The 17,509-nt window shown below is 36.3% G+C and overlaps 1 protein-coding gene across 7 annotated transcripts in view; it reads right to left on the bottom strand.

Moving 5' to 3' along the window:
- Positions 1 to 11,051, bottom strand: part of si:ch211-286b5.4 (afadin- and alpha-actinin-binding protein) — a 28,242-nt gene extending 17,191 nt beyond the window's left edge. Inside the window, exons 1-9 of one of the 7 annotated variants that reach the window (XM_061880604.1) lie at positions 10,097 to 11,048; positions 4,762 to 4,809; positions 4,633 to 4,701; positions 4,447 to 4,567; positions 4,321 to 4,387; positions 4,136 to 4,256; positions 2,476 to 2,629; positions 2,328 to 2,384; positions 2,155 to 2,258 (exon numbers count right to left, since the gene is read on the bottom strand). In XM_061880604.1, the coding sequence (XP_061736588.1) occupies positions 2,155 to 2,258; positions 2,328 to 2,384; positions 2,476 to 2,629; positions 4,136 to 4,256; positions 4,321 to 4,387; positions 4,447 to 4,567; positions 4,633 to 4,701; positions 4,762 to 4,809; positions 10,097 to 10,138 (783 nt within the window). In that variant the 5' untranslated portion in view covers positions 10,139 to 11,048. Of the gene's footprint in view, positions 1 to 2,154; positions 2,259 to 2,327; positions 2,385 to 2,475; positions 2,630 to 4,135; positions 4,257 to 4,320; positions 4,388 to 4,446; positions 4,568 to 4,632; positions 4,713 to 4,761; positions 4,821 to 10,096 lie in introns of all 7 variants that reach the window. The other 6 variants (XM_061880610.1, XM_061880608.1, XM_061880607.1 and 3 more) reach the window with 6 other exon arrangements.
- Between the last annotated feature and the right edge of the window lie 6,458 nt (positions 11,052 to 17,509).

The following is a 17,509-nucleotide window of genomic DNA, read 5'->3' as shown; positions in this document are numbered from 1 at the left end:
TGCTAATTTCCGCAAGACAATGCCAAGCCACACGTTACAACAGCGTGACTTCATAGTTAAAGAGTGCAGGTACTAGACTGGCCTGCCTGTAGTCCAAACCTGTCTCCCATTGAAAATGTGTGGTGATATGTGAAGCCTAAAATACCAAAATAGAGACCCTGGACTGTTGAACAACTTAAGCTGTACATCAAGCAAGAATGGGAAATAATTCCACCTAAAAAGCTTCAAAAATTGGTCTAAGTTCCCAATTGTTTACTGAATGTTAAAAGGTAAGGCTATGTAACAGTGGTAAAAATGCCCCTGTGCCAACTTGTGTTGCTGCCATTAAATTTTAAGTTAATGGTTGACAAAAATGAATAAGTTTCTCAGTTCGAATATAAAAATCTTGTGTTTGCAGTCTATTCAATAGAAGTTGAAAAGGATTTGCAAATGATTGTATTGATTTTATTTACAATTTACACAACATGCCAACTTCACTGGTTTTGTACATATTACATAATGATGTGCCACATTTTACTGTGAATAACAGTACCAGAGTAAAATAGTAATGATTAATAATATATTTTATTTGTATTGCATTTAAAATTTGAATATTAATACATGTTACTACAAACCCCGTTTCCATATGAGTTGGGAAATTGTGTTAGATGTAAATAAACGGAATACAATGATTTGCAAATAATTTTCAACCCACATTCAGTTGAATATATGATACAAACAACATATTTGACGTTCAAACTAAAAAAAATTTTTTGTGTGCAAATCATTAACTTTAGAATTTGATGCCAGTAACACGTGACAAGGAAGTTGGGAAAGGTAGCAATAAATACTGATAAAGTTGAGGAATGCTCATCAAACACTTATTTGGAACATCCCATTAGGTTTGCAGGCTAATTAGGAACAGTTGGGTGCCATGATTGGGTATAAAAGCAGCTTCCATGAAAAGCTAAGTAATTCACATACAAGGATGGGGTGAGGGTCACCACTTTGTAAGCAAATTGTCTAACAGTTTTAGAACATTTCTCAACGAGTTTTTGCAAGGAATTTGGGGATTTTACCATCTACGGTCCGTAAAAACAAAAAAAGTTCAGAAAATCTGGAGAAATCACTGCACGTAAGTGATGATATTACAGACTTTTGACCCCTGAGGCGGTACTGCATCAAAAACCGACAGTGTAAAGGATATCACCAAATGGGCTCAGGAACACTTCATGAAACCACTGTCAGTAACTACTGTTCGCTACATCTGTAAGTGCAAGTTAAAACTCTACTATGCAAAGCCAAACCCAGTTATCAACAATATCTAAGATGGACTGATGCAAAGTGAAAAAGTGTTCTGTGGTCTGACGAGTCCACATTTCAAAATATATTTGGAAACACGATGTGGTGTCCTCCAGAACAAAGAGGAAAACAACATTCGGATTGTTATAGGCGCAAAGTTCAAAAGCCAGCATCTGTGATGGTATGGGGGTGAATTAGTGCCCAAGGCATGGGTAACTTACACATCTGAAGGCACCGTTAATGCTGAAAGGTCCATACAGGTTTTGGAGCAACATATGTTGTCATCCAAGCAACGTTATGATGGACGCCCCTGCTTATTTTAGCAAGACAAGTGTTACAACAGCGTGGCTTCGTAAAAAAAAAAAAAGTGCGGGTACTTTCCTTGCCCGCTTGCAGTCCAGACCTGTCATCGAAAATGTGTGGCGCATTATGAAGCGTAAAATAAGACAGCGGAGACCCCGGACTGTTGAACGACTGAAGCTCTACATAGAAGAATGGGAAATAATTCCACTCTCAAAGCTTCAACAATTAGGTTCCTCAGTTCCCAAACGTTTATTTAGTGTTAAAAGAAAAGGTGATGTAACACAGTGGTGAACATGTCATTTCCCAACTACTTTGGCACGTGTTGCAGCCATGAAATTTTAAGTTAATTAATTGCAAAAAAAAAAGTTAATGAGTTTGAACATCAAATATCTTGTTTTTTTAGTGCACTTAATTGAATATGGGTTGAAAAAAATTTGCAAATCATTGTATTCCGTTTATATTTACAACACAATTTCCCAACTCATATGGAAACTGGGTTTGTAGAAAACAGCAAGGTTATTGGAAAACAGTTATTCCTTAAACCGACATAGGATGATATGTATTATGTACCTGCAGAATCTGCTGTTGTAGTATGATAATCTGTTGACTTTCTTTGAGTTCTGCATGCAGCCGAGTCAGCAGTTTGTCCTGATCAGTGCTAACACCAGCGTGTCCTGCACACAGCCAGGGTATATTAGATGTATCAAAAGTGACATCAGGAAAAATGCAGTGAAGATGTAGACCTCCTGGTCCAGCCTCTGCTTCCATTCCACCAAAACAAGGTTCAAACTTGGGTCCTCCTGAATTAGGAACGAGCAGTCGACTCAGGTGTCAAGGGGGTGAGGTGTACTCACGTACATATCACTGCAAGGATTTGTTCAGTATGGTCACCTTCAGTCAGAAGATCCCTCAGTTTCCTCTGCACTTGTTTCCAACTTTGAAGCACACCTCCCGTCACATGGTCACCAAGTGCTGACTCGGCTTGAATTAACCTTTTGTCTTCATTAAGGAATTCATACTCAGCATTCTGAACGTTTGACAAGGTCTACAACAAGAATGAAACTATTGGAATATGCTCATGGACATGTAAAAGCACAGTAGCACCTTATATCAAATATAAAAAATGTATATATTTTCTATATGTAGAAGTATGTACATTTTAATATACAGTATATGTATACACACCCACACACATATATACACATACATACACAAAACTAGTGAAGTTGGCACATTGTGTAATTCATTAATAAAAAAATACAATTTGCAAATCCTTTTCAACTGATATTAGATTGAATAAACTGCAAAGACAAGATGTTTGAACAGAGAAACTTCATTTTTTGCAAATGATCATTAACTTAGAATTTAGTGACAGCCACACATTGCAGAAAAGTTGGCACAGGGGCATTTTTACCACTGTTAAAAGGCCTTGCCTTTTAACAATACTCAGTAAAGGTTTGGGAACTGAGGAAACCAATTTTTGAAGCTTTTCCAGGTGGAATTCTTTCCCATTCTTGCTTGATGTACAGCTTAAGTTGTTCAACAGTCTGGGGTCTCCGTTGTGGTATTTTAGGCTTTATATTGTGCCACACATTTTTAACGGGAGACATGTCTGGACTACAGGCAGGCCAGTCTAGTACCCATATCTTTGACTGTGAAGCCACGCTGTTGTAACACATGCCCATGCCTTGGACACTAACACACCCCCATACCATCACAGATGCTGGCTTTTGAACTTTGTGCCTATAACAATCCGAATGGTTCTTTTCATTTTTGGTCCTGAGGACACAACGTCCACAGTTTCCAAAACCAATTTGAAATGTGGACTCGTCAGACAACAGAACACTTTTTCACTTTGCATCAGTCCATCTTAGATGAGCTCAGGCCCAGCTAAGCTGGCGGCGTTCATGGGTGTTGTTGATAAATGGCTTTCACTTTGCAAAGTAGAGTTTTAACTTGCACTTACAGATGTAGCAACGATCTGTAGTTACTGACAATGGTGGAACGAAGGTCATGGGCATTCAATGGTGGTTTTCAGCCTTGCTGATTACGTGCTGTGATTTCTCCAGGTTCTCTGAACCTTTTGATATTACAGACCGCAGATTGTGAAATCCCTAAATTCCTTGCAATAGCTGGTTGAAAAATGTTCTAAAACAATTTGCTCATGCATTTGTTCACGAAGTGGTGACCCTCGCCATGTCTTTATTTGTGAATGACTGAGACAATTAGCCTTTTCACCTGTGGACTGTTCCAAATAAGTGTTTGATGAGCATTCCTCAATTTTCTTTGTTTTTTTGCCACTTGTACCAGCTTCTTTGAAACATGTTGCAGGCATCAATTTCCAAATGAGCTAACATTTGCAACAAAATAACATTTTCCTGTTCTAACGTTAAGTATCTTGTCTTCGCAGTCTATTCAATTGAATATAGGTTCAAACAGATTTGCAAACCATTGTATTCTGTTTTTACTTATGATTTACACAATGTGCCAATTTCACTGGTTTTGTACATGTCCAGATGCATGCACAAGTATGCACATTAGTTGTACTCACTTGCTCCATGTCTAGTCGGATGGCGTGCAGCAAGGTGGTGGTGCTGTGTCGCAGCTTCATGGCCTCTCGTAGTTCTGCTTCTCTGCGCTCCAGCATCAGAAGCAGCATCGCTTCCTCTTGTCTTGTAAAAGTAGAAGAGGATTCTAAATACGCGTTTTACGAAAACTGAGACTGCAGAACTTTACTTAATTGCTTCGATCGACTGCTCCTTGCTGCCTCGACCGCCACGTAGAAAGTTCAACAGCTGGATGTCTGAGGAGAAGAAGCAATCAGTAAGGAGAACGTTTGCTGGCAGAGTTGGATCTTCTCACGCTGTCCTTTGTCCTGTCCGTCATTTAGCCGAGTCAGTCGTTCTTTCATTCGGTTGCTCTGCTGCTCTCTGCGCTTCAGCTCTGCTTCCTGCTGCTTACACCTCAGCTGCAGACGGGAATTCTGCAACAACAGAATAGTGCCGAGTTGGCAGAACCTTCGCAGGTGTCTCAAAAGGAGTTTCTCACTTTGGCCTGTTCCCACTTCAACATGTCTTGAAGCCTGAACATGTGCTGGTCCATTTCTTTCCCTCGATCCTACAAGAAAACTTGCCAACTCAAACACTCATGTAACTCCTGCGCTGTCCTTCTACTCACTTGCTCACTGCAGTCCATGGAAGGAATATGGCGATGAGATGTAGGAGCCTGAAAACACACTTTATGACAGCATCATGTTTTATATTCTGAAATAGCACTTCTGTGTTGGTAGTTTGTAGGCATCCAATCAGAATTACAATTTCGTCTTGTGGCGTAAACAGGGAAAATTATGCAAATCTGGACAGTCTACAAATTGGAAAACTTTAGTGGTGGTGTCAAAAACGAGATAACTCGTGCAAATATCCCAAAAATATTGCATTGATTATCTTTATACAGACATTAATCAATTTATTTTAACCAGACATGCACTGCAAAAACTGAAATCTAAAGTTAAATATCTCAAGTAAGGGTGATATTTGCTTACTTTCTGTCTAAGATAATTATTCTCACTTAGCAGATTTTGTGTTAGTGTTTTACTTGTTTGTCCTAAATTATCTCAGTAAAATATTACAGCTTGTTGCTGAGATTTTATGACTTATACTGAGTAAAAGATGCTTGAAACTAGAATATCAAAGCTAGAATATCAAAGCTGTGTCATCAAGTATAAAATTGCTTTTTTTAAAGCAGAAATTTCAAACATGATGCCGAGCGCATATCAATATGTCAAGGTAATGGCACGAGAATTTACTTAAATTTAAGGAATGTTTTTAAATAGAGCAAAAAAGGTCTTTTTTCTTTTACCAAGAGAAGTGCACTTGATATTACAGAGAATATACCTATTTTAAAATTATTTTTGGGTTCATTGGAGGTTAGCTAATTTTACTTGTTTAGGAAAGTCTTGACAAGCCGAAGTTTCTTGTTCTATTGGCAGATAATTTTGCTTAGTTCAAATAAAATATCCCTCTTTTTTTCTTCCTTGTTTTTAAATACTGACTTTTTGCAGTGTGGTTGGTTACCTTAAAAGGCTGAGCGTTGCCAACTAATCAATGATCAGATCAAGTATATTTATTTGATAAGGACAGTACAATTAAACATTGCTACCTTGCAAGGTAACTGATGTCAAAACTACACAAGACTTCTAGCCACTAGCTAATTTGCAACCCTCGTCCCTGGTTAGGCTTTTAAAAAAAAAAAAAAAAAGAACATACAAAAAGATTGACTTCTGGATTGGTCTCCCGGGAGCCTTTTGGCCATGGAGACCAGCTACTGGGTCAACTTGCAGAGACTGGTAGAAATGCGGATAAAGAGCCAGGGCTGGGGGGCTGGCGCTGACTGCTGGGGCGGACAAGCTTCACAGTGTCTTGGCTGAACGAGCAGGTATCAGACACCTCTATCGCCTTAAGACGCAGCCTCGCTCATCCATGCGGACTGAACACTAACAAAGACTTGGTGGACGGCCGAGGTTGGAGTCGGCTCTCTTGGTTGCTTTGTTGGGCCTGCTCCTGTCTCTGGCCATGCTCCGCTACCCCAACAGACGATGGCATGGAACACCGCAGAAGCCACCACGATTTTACTTTTGTGGAAGTGACTGGTTTTGTCAGATCTACTCTTTTAATGTCCTTTGTGTTCTTTGATGGCAAAGAGTTTCACAGATGTGTTTATATTTATAAAGCGCTTTTCTCTAGCGACTCAAAGCGCCTTACCTAGTGAAACCCATCATCTACATTTAAACCAGTGTGAGTGGCACTGGGAGCAAGTGGTCAAGTGACTTGCCCAAGGACACAACGACAGTGACTAGGATGGCAGAAGCGGGGATCGAACCTGGAAACCTTAAGTCGCTGGCAAGGCCGTTACGCAAACCGAGCCACACCTCCCTCAATCAATGTAAGATCAATGCATACGTCTGAGCAAAGATGAGTGAGGAAACTCACTGGTGAGCTCACTGGTAAATTTTACTTTTAAAATCACCCAGACTTGAAATAAAACACTTTAGTTTCAAGCAAATAAACATGCAATCAATTAAAAGTTTGTGATTGACATTCTGACTCTAAAATTGCATGGTCAAAATATTATACTGGTGTCTTTTTTTAAAGTTAATTCAAATTATGCATTTGAGTAATAACCTGTGGTTTATCATGTTTAATCCAAATTCAAGTGTGACAAATGTAAATAAAACATGTTATTTGACAGCACTAATTTTAAGATGTAAAGCATCATACCATAAGGAGCAGGGGTGTCAAACTCTACAGCCCGAGGGTCGGACCAGGCCCGCGAACAGGTTTTTCCCGGCCCACGGGATGAATTAGCTATGTGTAAAAATGTATCTGAAATTTTGGAATGAAAGCTGTTCTAAGAGTAATTGTGATAGCAATTTTTGTATATTTGCAGATGCTACATATGTACAAAACAAACCACATGTTAGTACATCAGTCAAGGAAAATGAGACAAACTACACAAATTACAGTGTAATTTGATTTTGATATAATTTTTTCATCTTGATTGAAAATGAACACCAATGAGTTGACTGATGAACATTATGAAAATTTATTCAGAAAATATAAATAATGACATGAAGTATATATACTATTAACCGCAACAGTGAAAAGTTAAAAATAAAAAAACAAAAAAACAATATTGTGATTTGCACCAGGGGTGTCAAATTCATTTTAGATGGGGGACCACATGGAAAGCAAATCTACTCCCAAGTGGCCTGGACTGGTAAAATCACGACATGATAAACTACAAATAAAAGACAACTTCAGATTGTTTTCTTTGTTTGAAAAATAGAACAAGCGCATTCTTAAATTGTAAAATCAGTTTGACACCCCTGGTACAAATCATGTTTTTTTTGACAATTACCTTTGCCGTTAATAGTATATATACATTTCGTCGTTATTTATCATTTTCTGAATAAATTGTGACAATGTTCAGTCAACTCCTAAATTTTCGATTTATCAAGACAAAAAAAGTACATCAAAATCACATTAGGTTATTTATGTAGTTTGATCATTTTCCTCATCTGATTGCGACATCCAGTGGACACATGCAGAACAGCTCTTTCTTTCATTAAAAAAATTCAGGTTAATTTTTATACTTTGCAAACTCATCCCATGGGCTGGCTCAAACCTGTTCGCGGGCCTGATCCGGCCCTTGGACAGCCCTGATTTGTACTATTTTAGAATGGGCTTGTTCTATTTTTAAACAAAGAAAACAATCTGAAGTCTTTATTTTTAAGTTATCGTGCCGTCATCTACAAGTCCAGCCCTTTTGGGAGTAGATTTTTTTGACACCTTAAATATAGAGGTTAATTTGTGTTGAATAAATATTTGTGAGCAAAATGTGTTTAAAAATATAGTTTGTTAAAATACTATGTTTAAAAATTTAGTGTGCAAAGTGCAGACATGTTTGTTGCTTCAAAAGTCAAGACCCACTTCCGGTGACATAAGAAAGACGCAACCGCTCCTGTCCAGTCAATGAGGTTTCAAGTTTGAAGTCACGTGACACTTCGCTTGTTCGAACATAATTGATTGCCTTCCATTTTCTACCGCTTGTCCTGTTCGGGGTCGCTGGAGCCTATCTCAGCTACATTCGGGCGGAAGTCACTTACACCCTGGACAAGTCGCCACCTCATCGTAGGGCCAACAGAGATAGACAGACAACATTCACACACTAGGGCCAATTTACTGTCGCCAATCAACCTGTCTTGACTTAAGAAACAACGAATATTACTGCATTGAATTTTTATTACATGGAATTTTAAAAACACTGCATTTTACAAAATCAAATTTCAAAATAAATATTGCTGACAAATTGTAATTTGAAGAAATCGTCAGCATAATTTGATGTAAAAAAAAAAATCCCCACAAAATCCAAATGCAAAAAAATTCAGTTATAGAAGGCCAAAAAGAAACTTTCATAAAAAAGACAAATTAACCTCCAATATTCCAAACCTTGACCGTTCACTTTGTAAAGTACAATGCTGCCACCTACTGCAATGCATGCCCAAATACTACAATATTGTGTCTTCTTTTTGGGTGTAAGTTGAAAAAATGTGTTCAAGGATTGTTTTTTTTAATGAAGCTTGATGTAGTTTCTGTTATTTTAGGAGAGTTTATTGACAACTATAGTACTTGGTAAAAGGTTCATTTTTAAGGCCAAAAATAGATATTCACTTAGTATTACTTTCTTTAAAACATTTATTCAGTATTTTTTAACTTTAGAAAGATACATGATTGACAACGATAATGATGCCATAAAACATGAAAAAAGGTGGGAAATCCTTAAAGGCTTATTATGAAAATTTAATAAAGTTTATAGATATGCAACAACAGCAACATATCTGTTGTTGTGTTCACTATTTTTGAGTGTACAAAATTAAGGTGTGTGTTGAGTCTGACTTGGACATAATATGGACTATACATAAATGCTTTTTATGAAAATGTAATTTTGTTTATAACTTATATGCAATCTGTTTTCCTAATTTTTGTTGTTGTCCATGGATGAGGGTGTGTGTTGCTGAGCCCGACTTGGACATTATCTAGACTGGACCTGGTTTTAAAAACCTTTTTAGACTAGTTTAATTTCATTAACAACCTGGTCTGTTGAAGATAAGGTTTTTTTTTTTTTGTGAATAAAATGAGAAAAAAAAAAAGAGAGAAAAAAAGAAAATTTTCTTGGATAAAAAAAGTAAAATCATATAAAACAATTATATTAAAAACAGTAATTAATGATAGTGTTAGTGGACCGGCGAAACACACAATCATGTGTGTTTCAGGGAATGTGTCCCTTGCAGACTGTTATATATATTGTGGGAACCAGAATTTTGGTAGCAGAAAGACTCAACCCTTTTTTGTGTGAGTGGGTGTGGATGAGTGTGAATGGGGGAGGGAGGGGTTTTCTTTGGGTGGTTGATGCACTAATGGAAAGTGTATCTTACGATTTGTATGTTGCTTTAATAAAAAATAAAAAAATAAAAAGACAAATTAACCTCCAATATTCCAAACCTTGACCGTTCACTTTGTAAAGTACAATGCTGCCACCTACTGCAATGCATGCCCAAATACTAGAATATACAAATATTAACTTGTTTAGCAAATTGTCATTACTTTTTAAGCACTTGTCATCCTAAGTTCCTACTTTGATTTTTGTTACTTCTCAGTGCTTTTCAAATTAACCTGTATAGTTCTTATCAATATTGAATAGCTTTGTCTTCTAAATTCCAATAAAACCCCAAAAGGAAATTATATTTCTTATTAAGATCCATCGTAGATATGAAAACGTAGTCATTAATTTGAATGACAAGTTATCCAAACTGTTCAGCAGGGATTGTTGATGCATCTTAAAATACTGTGAACATTAATGCATTGCAGTTTGAGTAACTAAATGTATACAAATCTTCCTGAGAATTTTACATAACAGGGTTATTTTATCCATGCATCGAAGTTGGAAACATTACCTTAGAAGTCTTTCTGCTTTGCTGTGTAGTTCTGGAATTCATGTAGCAGCAAGTTATATTCTACTGATGTTCTTCTTCTTCTTCTTCTTTTGTTTTTATGGCGGTTGGCAAGCAACCTTCTGGTGTGCATTACCGCCACCTACTGTAATGGAGTGTGGACCGAGGTGGATCCCTACTCTATATTCTTTTACTTAACCCAGTGTTTTTTAAATATGTGTATATTGCTTTATATCCTATGTTTTCTGAATGCAATCCTAATATATCTCCCACTTCTAACCTAATATTTTCTTTTGCTAACTTATTTTCCAGTATTTCTCTTTCTCTATTATATTTCCTACATTGTATTAAGACATGGTCAACATTTTCTATCTGGTGGCAAAAATCACACAGCCCTGTAGTATGTTTGCCTATCAATTTTAGTGAACTATTTAGATATGTATGTCCTAATCTCATTCTAGTAATAATGTCTTCTTCCTTCCTATTTCTACCCCCTCCTCTCATTACACCTACTTTTCTCTGGACTTTGTAAAACTCTCTACCTTTTGTTTCCTTATTCCAATTATCCTGCCACTTTTTATTGTGTTCTATCTTAATTATGCTCTTCACTTCTTCTTTACTGTGCTTAATCTCCATGTTTACTTCTGTTTTAGTGGTTGCTTGTTTTGCGTATCTATCAGCTAACTCATTTCCCTCAACTCCTACATGAGCAGGAACCCAGAGAAATGTTACCACACCTCCCGCTTTACTTATTCTGTAGATTGCCTGAACTATTTCATAAACTATATCTAGTCTTGTTTCTGATGTTATGTTTTTTATGCTCGTCAATGCACTGCTGGAGTCCGAGCACACGACTACTTTCCTAGCTTTGTTTTCCTCTATCCAGTTAACTGCCATATAAATTGCTACCAATTCCCCCGTAAAAACAGATAGTTTATCACTAATTCTTTTATTCAACACTATATTTCTCTGTGGGATAACTGCAGCAGCTCCTACTTTACTATTTATAGTTTTTGATGCATCTGTGTATATCATAATATTATCAAAAAACATTTCCTCAATCCGTTGTTCTATTTGGTAACTATTTAAATGTCTATTCTTCAGTAACTGCATGTCTACCTTTGGGTTTTCATACATCCACGGTGGTATTGCAGGAATTGGTACTGTAGGGCTCACTTTAATATTGTCAATTTGTGTTTTTTTACATATATCTCCTATTATCCACCCAAAGCTATTCATTTTTTTCTTCCCTTTTTCTTGGCAATTTATTAGCACTTGACGGGTTGGATGTCCTTGCTTGGATCCTTTTAAGTTTGCCCAATAAACTGCTGAGAGTTGATCTCTCCTCATGTCCAAAGGTTTTTCATTCATTTCTACTTGTAATGCTGCCACTGGAGTAGATTTAGTAGCTCCACAACATAATCTTAACGCCTGCGACTGGATCCGGTCTATTTTCTCAAGTAGAGTTTTTGAAGCAGATCGATAAATAATGCATCCGTAGTCGATAACAGACCGAATTAAAGTGATATATATTGTTTTCAATGTCAACCTATCAGCCCCCCAATCTTTACCCCTCAAAGCCCTCATTATATTTAACACCTTTTTACTTTTCTCCACTATCTTGCTGATGTGGGTTGACCAGTTAATATTTTTATCAAACCATATTCCTAAATATTTAAATACTTGTACCTCTTCTATGTTTTCTCCATAGAGTTTTATTTGGAGCTTGTTTTGTATTTTCCTCTTCGTAAAATGTATGACTTTTGTCTTTCCAACAGAGAATCTTAAACCCCAAGCTGTCCCCCAGTCTTGAACATTATTTACCGCTTTTTGAATCTTCTTTTCTATATAATTTGTATTTCTACCTCTCTTCCACATCACTCCATCATCAGCAAACAATGCCACCTCCACTAACCCTTCCACTTCACTAAAAACTTCATTTATCATGATGGAAAATAGTACTGGACTTATTATACTCCCTTGTGGGGTCCCATTTTCCACTTTGTATTCTCTACTATATTCATTCTCTATCTTTACTAATAATGTTCTACTTGTTAAAAAGTCTTTTATCCATCTGTACATTCTTCCTCTAATCCCAATCCTATTTAGTTTCATCAGCAACCCCTGTTTCCACAACATATCATACGCTTTCTCTATGTCAAAAAATACCGCAATTATACTTTCTTTATTTATTTGTCCCTTTCTAATTTCCTCTTCCAGCTGCACTGCTGGGTCATTTGTGCTTCTTGCTTTGCGAAAACCACTTTGGTAGTTTTTTATAATTTCTTTTGACTCTAAATAATATATTAATCTTTCATTAATCATTTTTTCCATTACTTTGCCCAAATTTGAGGTCAATGCAATCGGCCTATAATTTCCTGCCTCTTCCGGATCTTTCCCTGGCTTGCATATTGGAATTATTACAGCTGTTTTCCACTCATCTGGTAATTTTCCTTCTTCATATATCCTATTATATAATTTCAAGACCACTTCTTTGCCGATGCTACCTAAATTTTTGATCATTTGATAACTCACCAGGTCTTTCCCTGCTGTCGTATTTTTAACTTTTTTTAAAATTCGAACCATTTCATCCAAAGAAAATGTCATATCCATAGTGTTGATAAAACTATTATCGTTGTCTTCCTTCATTTCCTCAATATTTACACTAATTGTTTCTTCTCTCTTTTGTTTTTCTACATTTTTCAAATTATCATTACTGTGCACTTTAACAAAGGTTTTTGCTAAAAGTTCTGCTTTTTCTTTATTTCCTACCACACTCCGCATTCCATCTTTCATCACATGATTTTTATGTTCTTTTCTGAGCCCTGACATTCTCTTGATCATTCCCCACACCTGGCTTAAAGGAGTAGTTCTATTTAGTGTTTCACAAAAAGTTCTCCAATGGTGTTTTCTTGTTTTTTTAATAACATACCTTACTCTAGCTTGATGCCTTTTATATTGGATCATGTCTTGGAAATTATGTGTTCTTCTCAATATTCTAAATGCTCTATTCCGTTCTTGTATTGCATCTGTACACTCTTGTGTCCACCACGGCACTATCTTCCTTCTTCTCCCTATACTATTCCTTGGTATGCTCTGTTCGGCTGCTTCTATTATGCACTTTGTAATATCTGTATTTAATTGTTCAATATCTTGATTTATATCTACTTCCTTTAAAGTTATGTCGGTAATTTCCCTAAATTTCTCCCAGTCACCATGATTATACTTCCATCTTCCTTCTATCCTAGTGCTTTCTGTCCTATGATTTATGTTTATGTGAATGACGATTGGATAGTGATCACTTCCCATTGTGCTGTATTTATTTACTTCCCACTCCACCTTTCCTGCTAACCCTTGTGACACTAGTGTTAAATCTATTGCTGTTTCTTTACCCGTGACGACATCTAACCTTGTTCCCGACCCATCATTCACACACACCAGTTCTTTTTCCTCCAAAAGTGCTTCCAATGTATCCCCATTCCAGTCATCCCTTTCACCCCACATTGTGCTATGTGCATTAAAGTCACCACACCAAATAATATTGCCACTCCAGTGCTCCATTATTGTTTCTAGTTGGTGAATTTCTAATTTCTTGCATGGATTATAGAAGTTTAGTACTTTGTATCTTTCTTTATTATTCCATACTTCTACTCCTACTATCTCTAGTTCTTGTTTTACTTTTAATATTGAATAATGCATATCTTCCTTAATAAATATGGCACATCCTCCTCCTTGCCCATCATTCCTATCTTTACGTATCGTTATATATCCTTTTATTATAAAGTTTAATTTTGGCTTCAGCCATGTTTCTTGAATACATATTATATGTGGTTTATTTTTCATATTATTAATATATCCCTTTAATTCCTGTCCGTTTGCTATCAGACTTCTGGCATTCCACTGAACAATTAACATGGCGTTGGATTGTGGTAACATGACTCGGTCTCGTCTACTCTCTGTAGCTCACCTTGCACCTGTTCCCAGGATAGTTCTTTTAAATTTAAAAACTTTGCTGCTGCTTTGACAATTATTTTGATTTTCTCAGTCTTGTTTCTAGCCTGTTCTGTACAATTTATTACATAAGCCAGGAATACAACTAGTTTATCCATGGAAATTCCTGTATTTGCTGCCTCTTGTTTTTTATTTCTTGAACTATTTTCACTTCTGTCCTGTTCTGCACTTTCTTGATTTCTTATTTTAACTGCCTCTGCATATGTAATATTTCGTTCAACTCTGATTTGCTGTACTTCTGTTGCCTGTTTTCTTATGATGCAGCCCCCATACGCTGCTGTGTGATTCCCGCCACAATTACAACACTTGACCTGTTCATTTTCTCCACATTGTCCATATTCATGCTCCCCTCCACACCTTCCACATCTCATTTTAGCATGACACACACTAGCTATGTGCCCATAGCGTTGGCACTTGAAACAACGTACTGGGGGTGGCACGTAAGCTCTAACATAGAAGCTTAGATACCCAATCATGATTCTCTCTGGTAGGACCTCCTCTGCAAATTGCACTAGCACGGATTCGCTCTCAGTCTTTTCACCGTTCCTAAATGCCATCATTCTTTTCATCGTAGTGACAGTGCCTCCTTTTATTTCTCTTTTCAGATCATCTAAATTTTCTCCTCTTGGGATTCCTGTCACGACTCCTCTTGCCCCCTTTCGTTCTCCCACTTCGATTTTTTCCTTTATTATTTTGTTGCACAGTTTTTGCAATCGCATTGCTTTGTTCTTTTGCTCTCCATTTTTGCATTTAATCAACAGCCGTCCGTCCCTGAGCACCTTCGCTATCTCCACCTCTCCAATGTCCTTCTTTAATCCCTTAACCAGAGTCATCAAACTAATGTCATTCATATCTTGGTTTGATTTAAATGTATAAATTATCTTATATTCATCCATCATAACCCTTTTCCTCTTATCAACCTCTTCATCGTCTTCATGCACTCTTTTAGTACTCGCCTTTCCTTCACTCCCTCCTCTCCCCTTCTTTCCTCTCTCCCCTCTAGTCCTATCCATTTCCATACTATCCTCATACATCCCGTCACTATCCCCTTCCATCTCGATCCAGTCACAAAACAGCTTATGCTCAACCGCCAAAACAGATTTAGATACTCTCGCCGCCGCCAAATTCACTCCAAATGTTTGGTAGTTCCGCGTCTCTCCTCCTTCTACTGATGTTTGCAGGACTAACTATTTACTACTAATATCATGACTCAAGGAAATAGCATCACAGGTGTGTTGCCTTACCGAAAGTAGTGTGGCCTCCTCAGGTGGGCGTGGCATCACAGTTGTTGGCAATTTCGTTAATTGGCAGCCACACATTTGATTGGCAAAGACGACAACCTTCTAGCTTTGTACTGTGCAGTGTATTTTTACCACAGTAATACTACAGGCCTCATAAACAAAACAGACACTATTATCACTTCAACCAGCCACAGCAACGCAAAGTTGGTGATAATACATCTTATGTTGTAGTATCAATTAAAAAAGTGAGTATTACTATTACAGTATTAGTACACAATGCTGTACAAAGTACATTCTGCTTGTTTTTATTGTAAGAATCATAACATTAAGAGTAGGTCTTAGGGTCACTGTGAAAATAAAAGGTAAAAATAAAATAAATATTTAACAAAAATAATAATGATAATATTTTTTTTAAATTTTCATTTCCAATTCAATACAGACATTAAAGCTTTGAGTATTGTCTGATGTTGATCCAATACGATATCTGTAGGAATCATGCATACTTTTATTATTATTTAGAGTAGAATGTTAAAACTTTACTCAGAGAACTGTTAGGTATATAAAAACGCTAAAACCTACACTGACTTTAAGTGAAAGTTGTGTGGTAATTATTTTGTCGACACTCAGAGGGTTAATAATAATTTATTAAATTGAACTCATGACAGTAAATTGAACGATGCTGACACATTTTTATCGAAGTAATATGCAAATATAAGTATGTGTACTGACTAATGTGTTTTTAAAATGCAACATTGTTAAAATAGGGGCACTTTATGTGTACTATTGTGTGATTTGCTGTTGTGTAGCTGTGGGCTAAAACAGTGGTCCCCGAACTACGACCGGCAGGCCACATACGGCCCGCCAGCGTGAAAAATCCGGCCTGCCGGAAGTCCAGAGTAAAAAAATTGTGTTTTAAATGGGACCTAAAATCATCTGCCGGAGGTTGGGTCTTGGGCGCAGTTGGGTGTTCAAACAGGACAATGACCCCAAACACATGTCAAAAATGGTAAAGGAATGGCTAAATCAGGCTACAATTAAGGTTTTAGAATGGCCTTCCCAAAGTCCTGACTTAATCGTGTTGACAATGCTGAAGAAACATGTCCATGTCAGAAAACCAACAAATGTAGCTGAACTGCACCAATTTTGTCAAGAGGAGTGGTCAAAAATTCAACCAGAAGCTTGTGGATGGCTCCCAAAAGTGCCTTATTGCAGTGAAACTTGTATGTATACTTTTGACACAGGAGATTTCGTCACATTTTCAGTAGACCCATAATAAATTCATGGAAGAACCAAACTTCATGAATGTTTTTTTGTGACTAACAAGTATGTGCTCCAATCACTCTATCACAAAAAAATAAAAGAGTTGTAGAAATTATTGGAAACTCAGGACAGCCATGACATGTTCTTTACAAGTGTATGTAAACTTTGGATTGCAACTGTATCTATATACACATGTATATATATATATATATATATATATATATATATATATATATATACACATTTACAATTATACACATATATATACACACATTTTATATATATATATATATATATATATATATATGTATATATAATTGTGTATATATATATATATAAACACATACACATATATATACAATATATATATATATATATATATATATACAAATTTACAATTATACACATATATATATACACACATTTTATATATATATATATGTATATATAATTGTGTATATATATATATATATATATAAACACATACACATATATATACAGTATATATATATATATATATATATATATATATATATATATATATATACACACACACACACACACAGGTGCTGTTCATATTATTAGAATATCATGAAAAAGTTGATTTATTTCAGTAATTATATTCAGAACGTGAAACTTACATATTATATCAATTCATTACACACATAGTGATATATTTGAAATGTTTATTTCTTTAAATTTTAATGATTAGTACTGACAATTACTGAAAATCCCAAATTCAGTATCTCAGAAAATTAGAATATTAGTTACGACTAGTACCAAAAAATAATTTTTAGAAATGTGGGCCAACTGAAAAGTATGAACATGGAAAGTTTCAGCATGTACGGCAATCAATACTTAGTTGCAGCTCCTTTTGCCTGAATTGCTGCAGCAATACGTCGTG

The sequence above is a fragment of the Nerophis ophidion genome, linkage group LG20, assembly GCF_033978795.1.
Source record: "Nerophis ophidion isolate RoL-2023_Sa linkage group LG20, RoL_Noph_v1.0, whole genome shotgun sequence".
Classification (NCBI taxonomy): Eukaryota; Metazoa; Chordata; class Actinopteri; order Syngnathiformes; family Syngnathidae; genus Nerophis; species Nerophis ophidion.
This window is presented reverse-complemented; position numbering and strand designations above follow the sequence as displayed.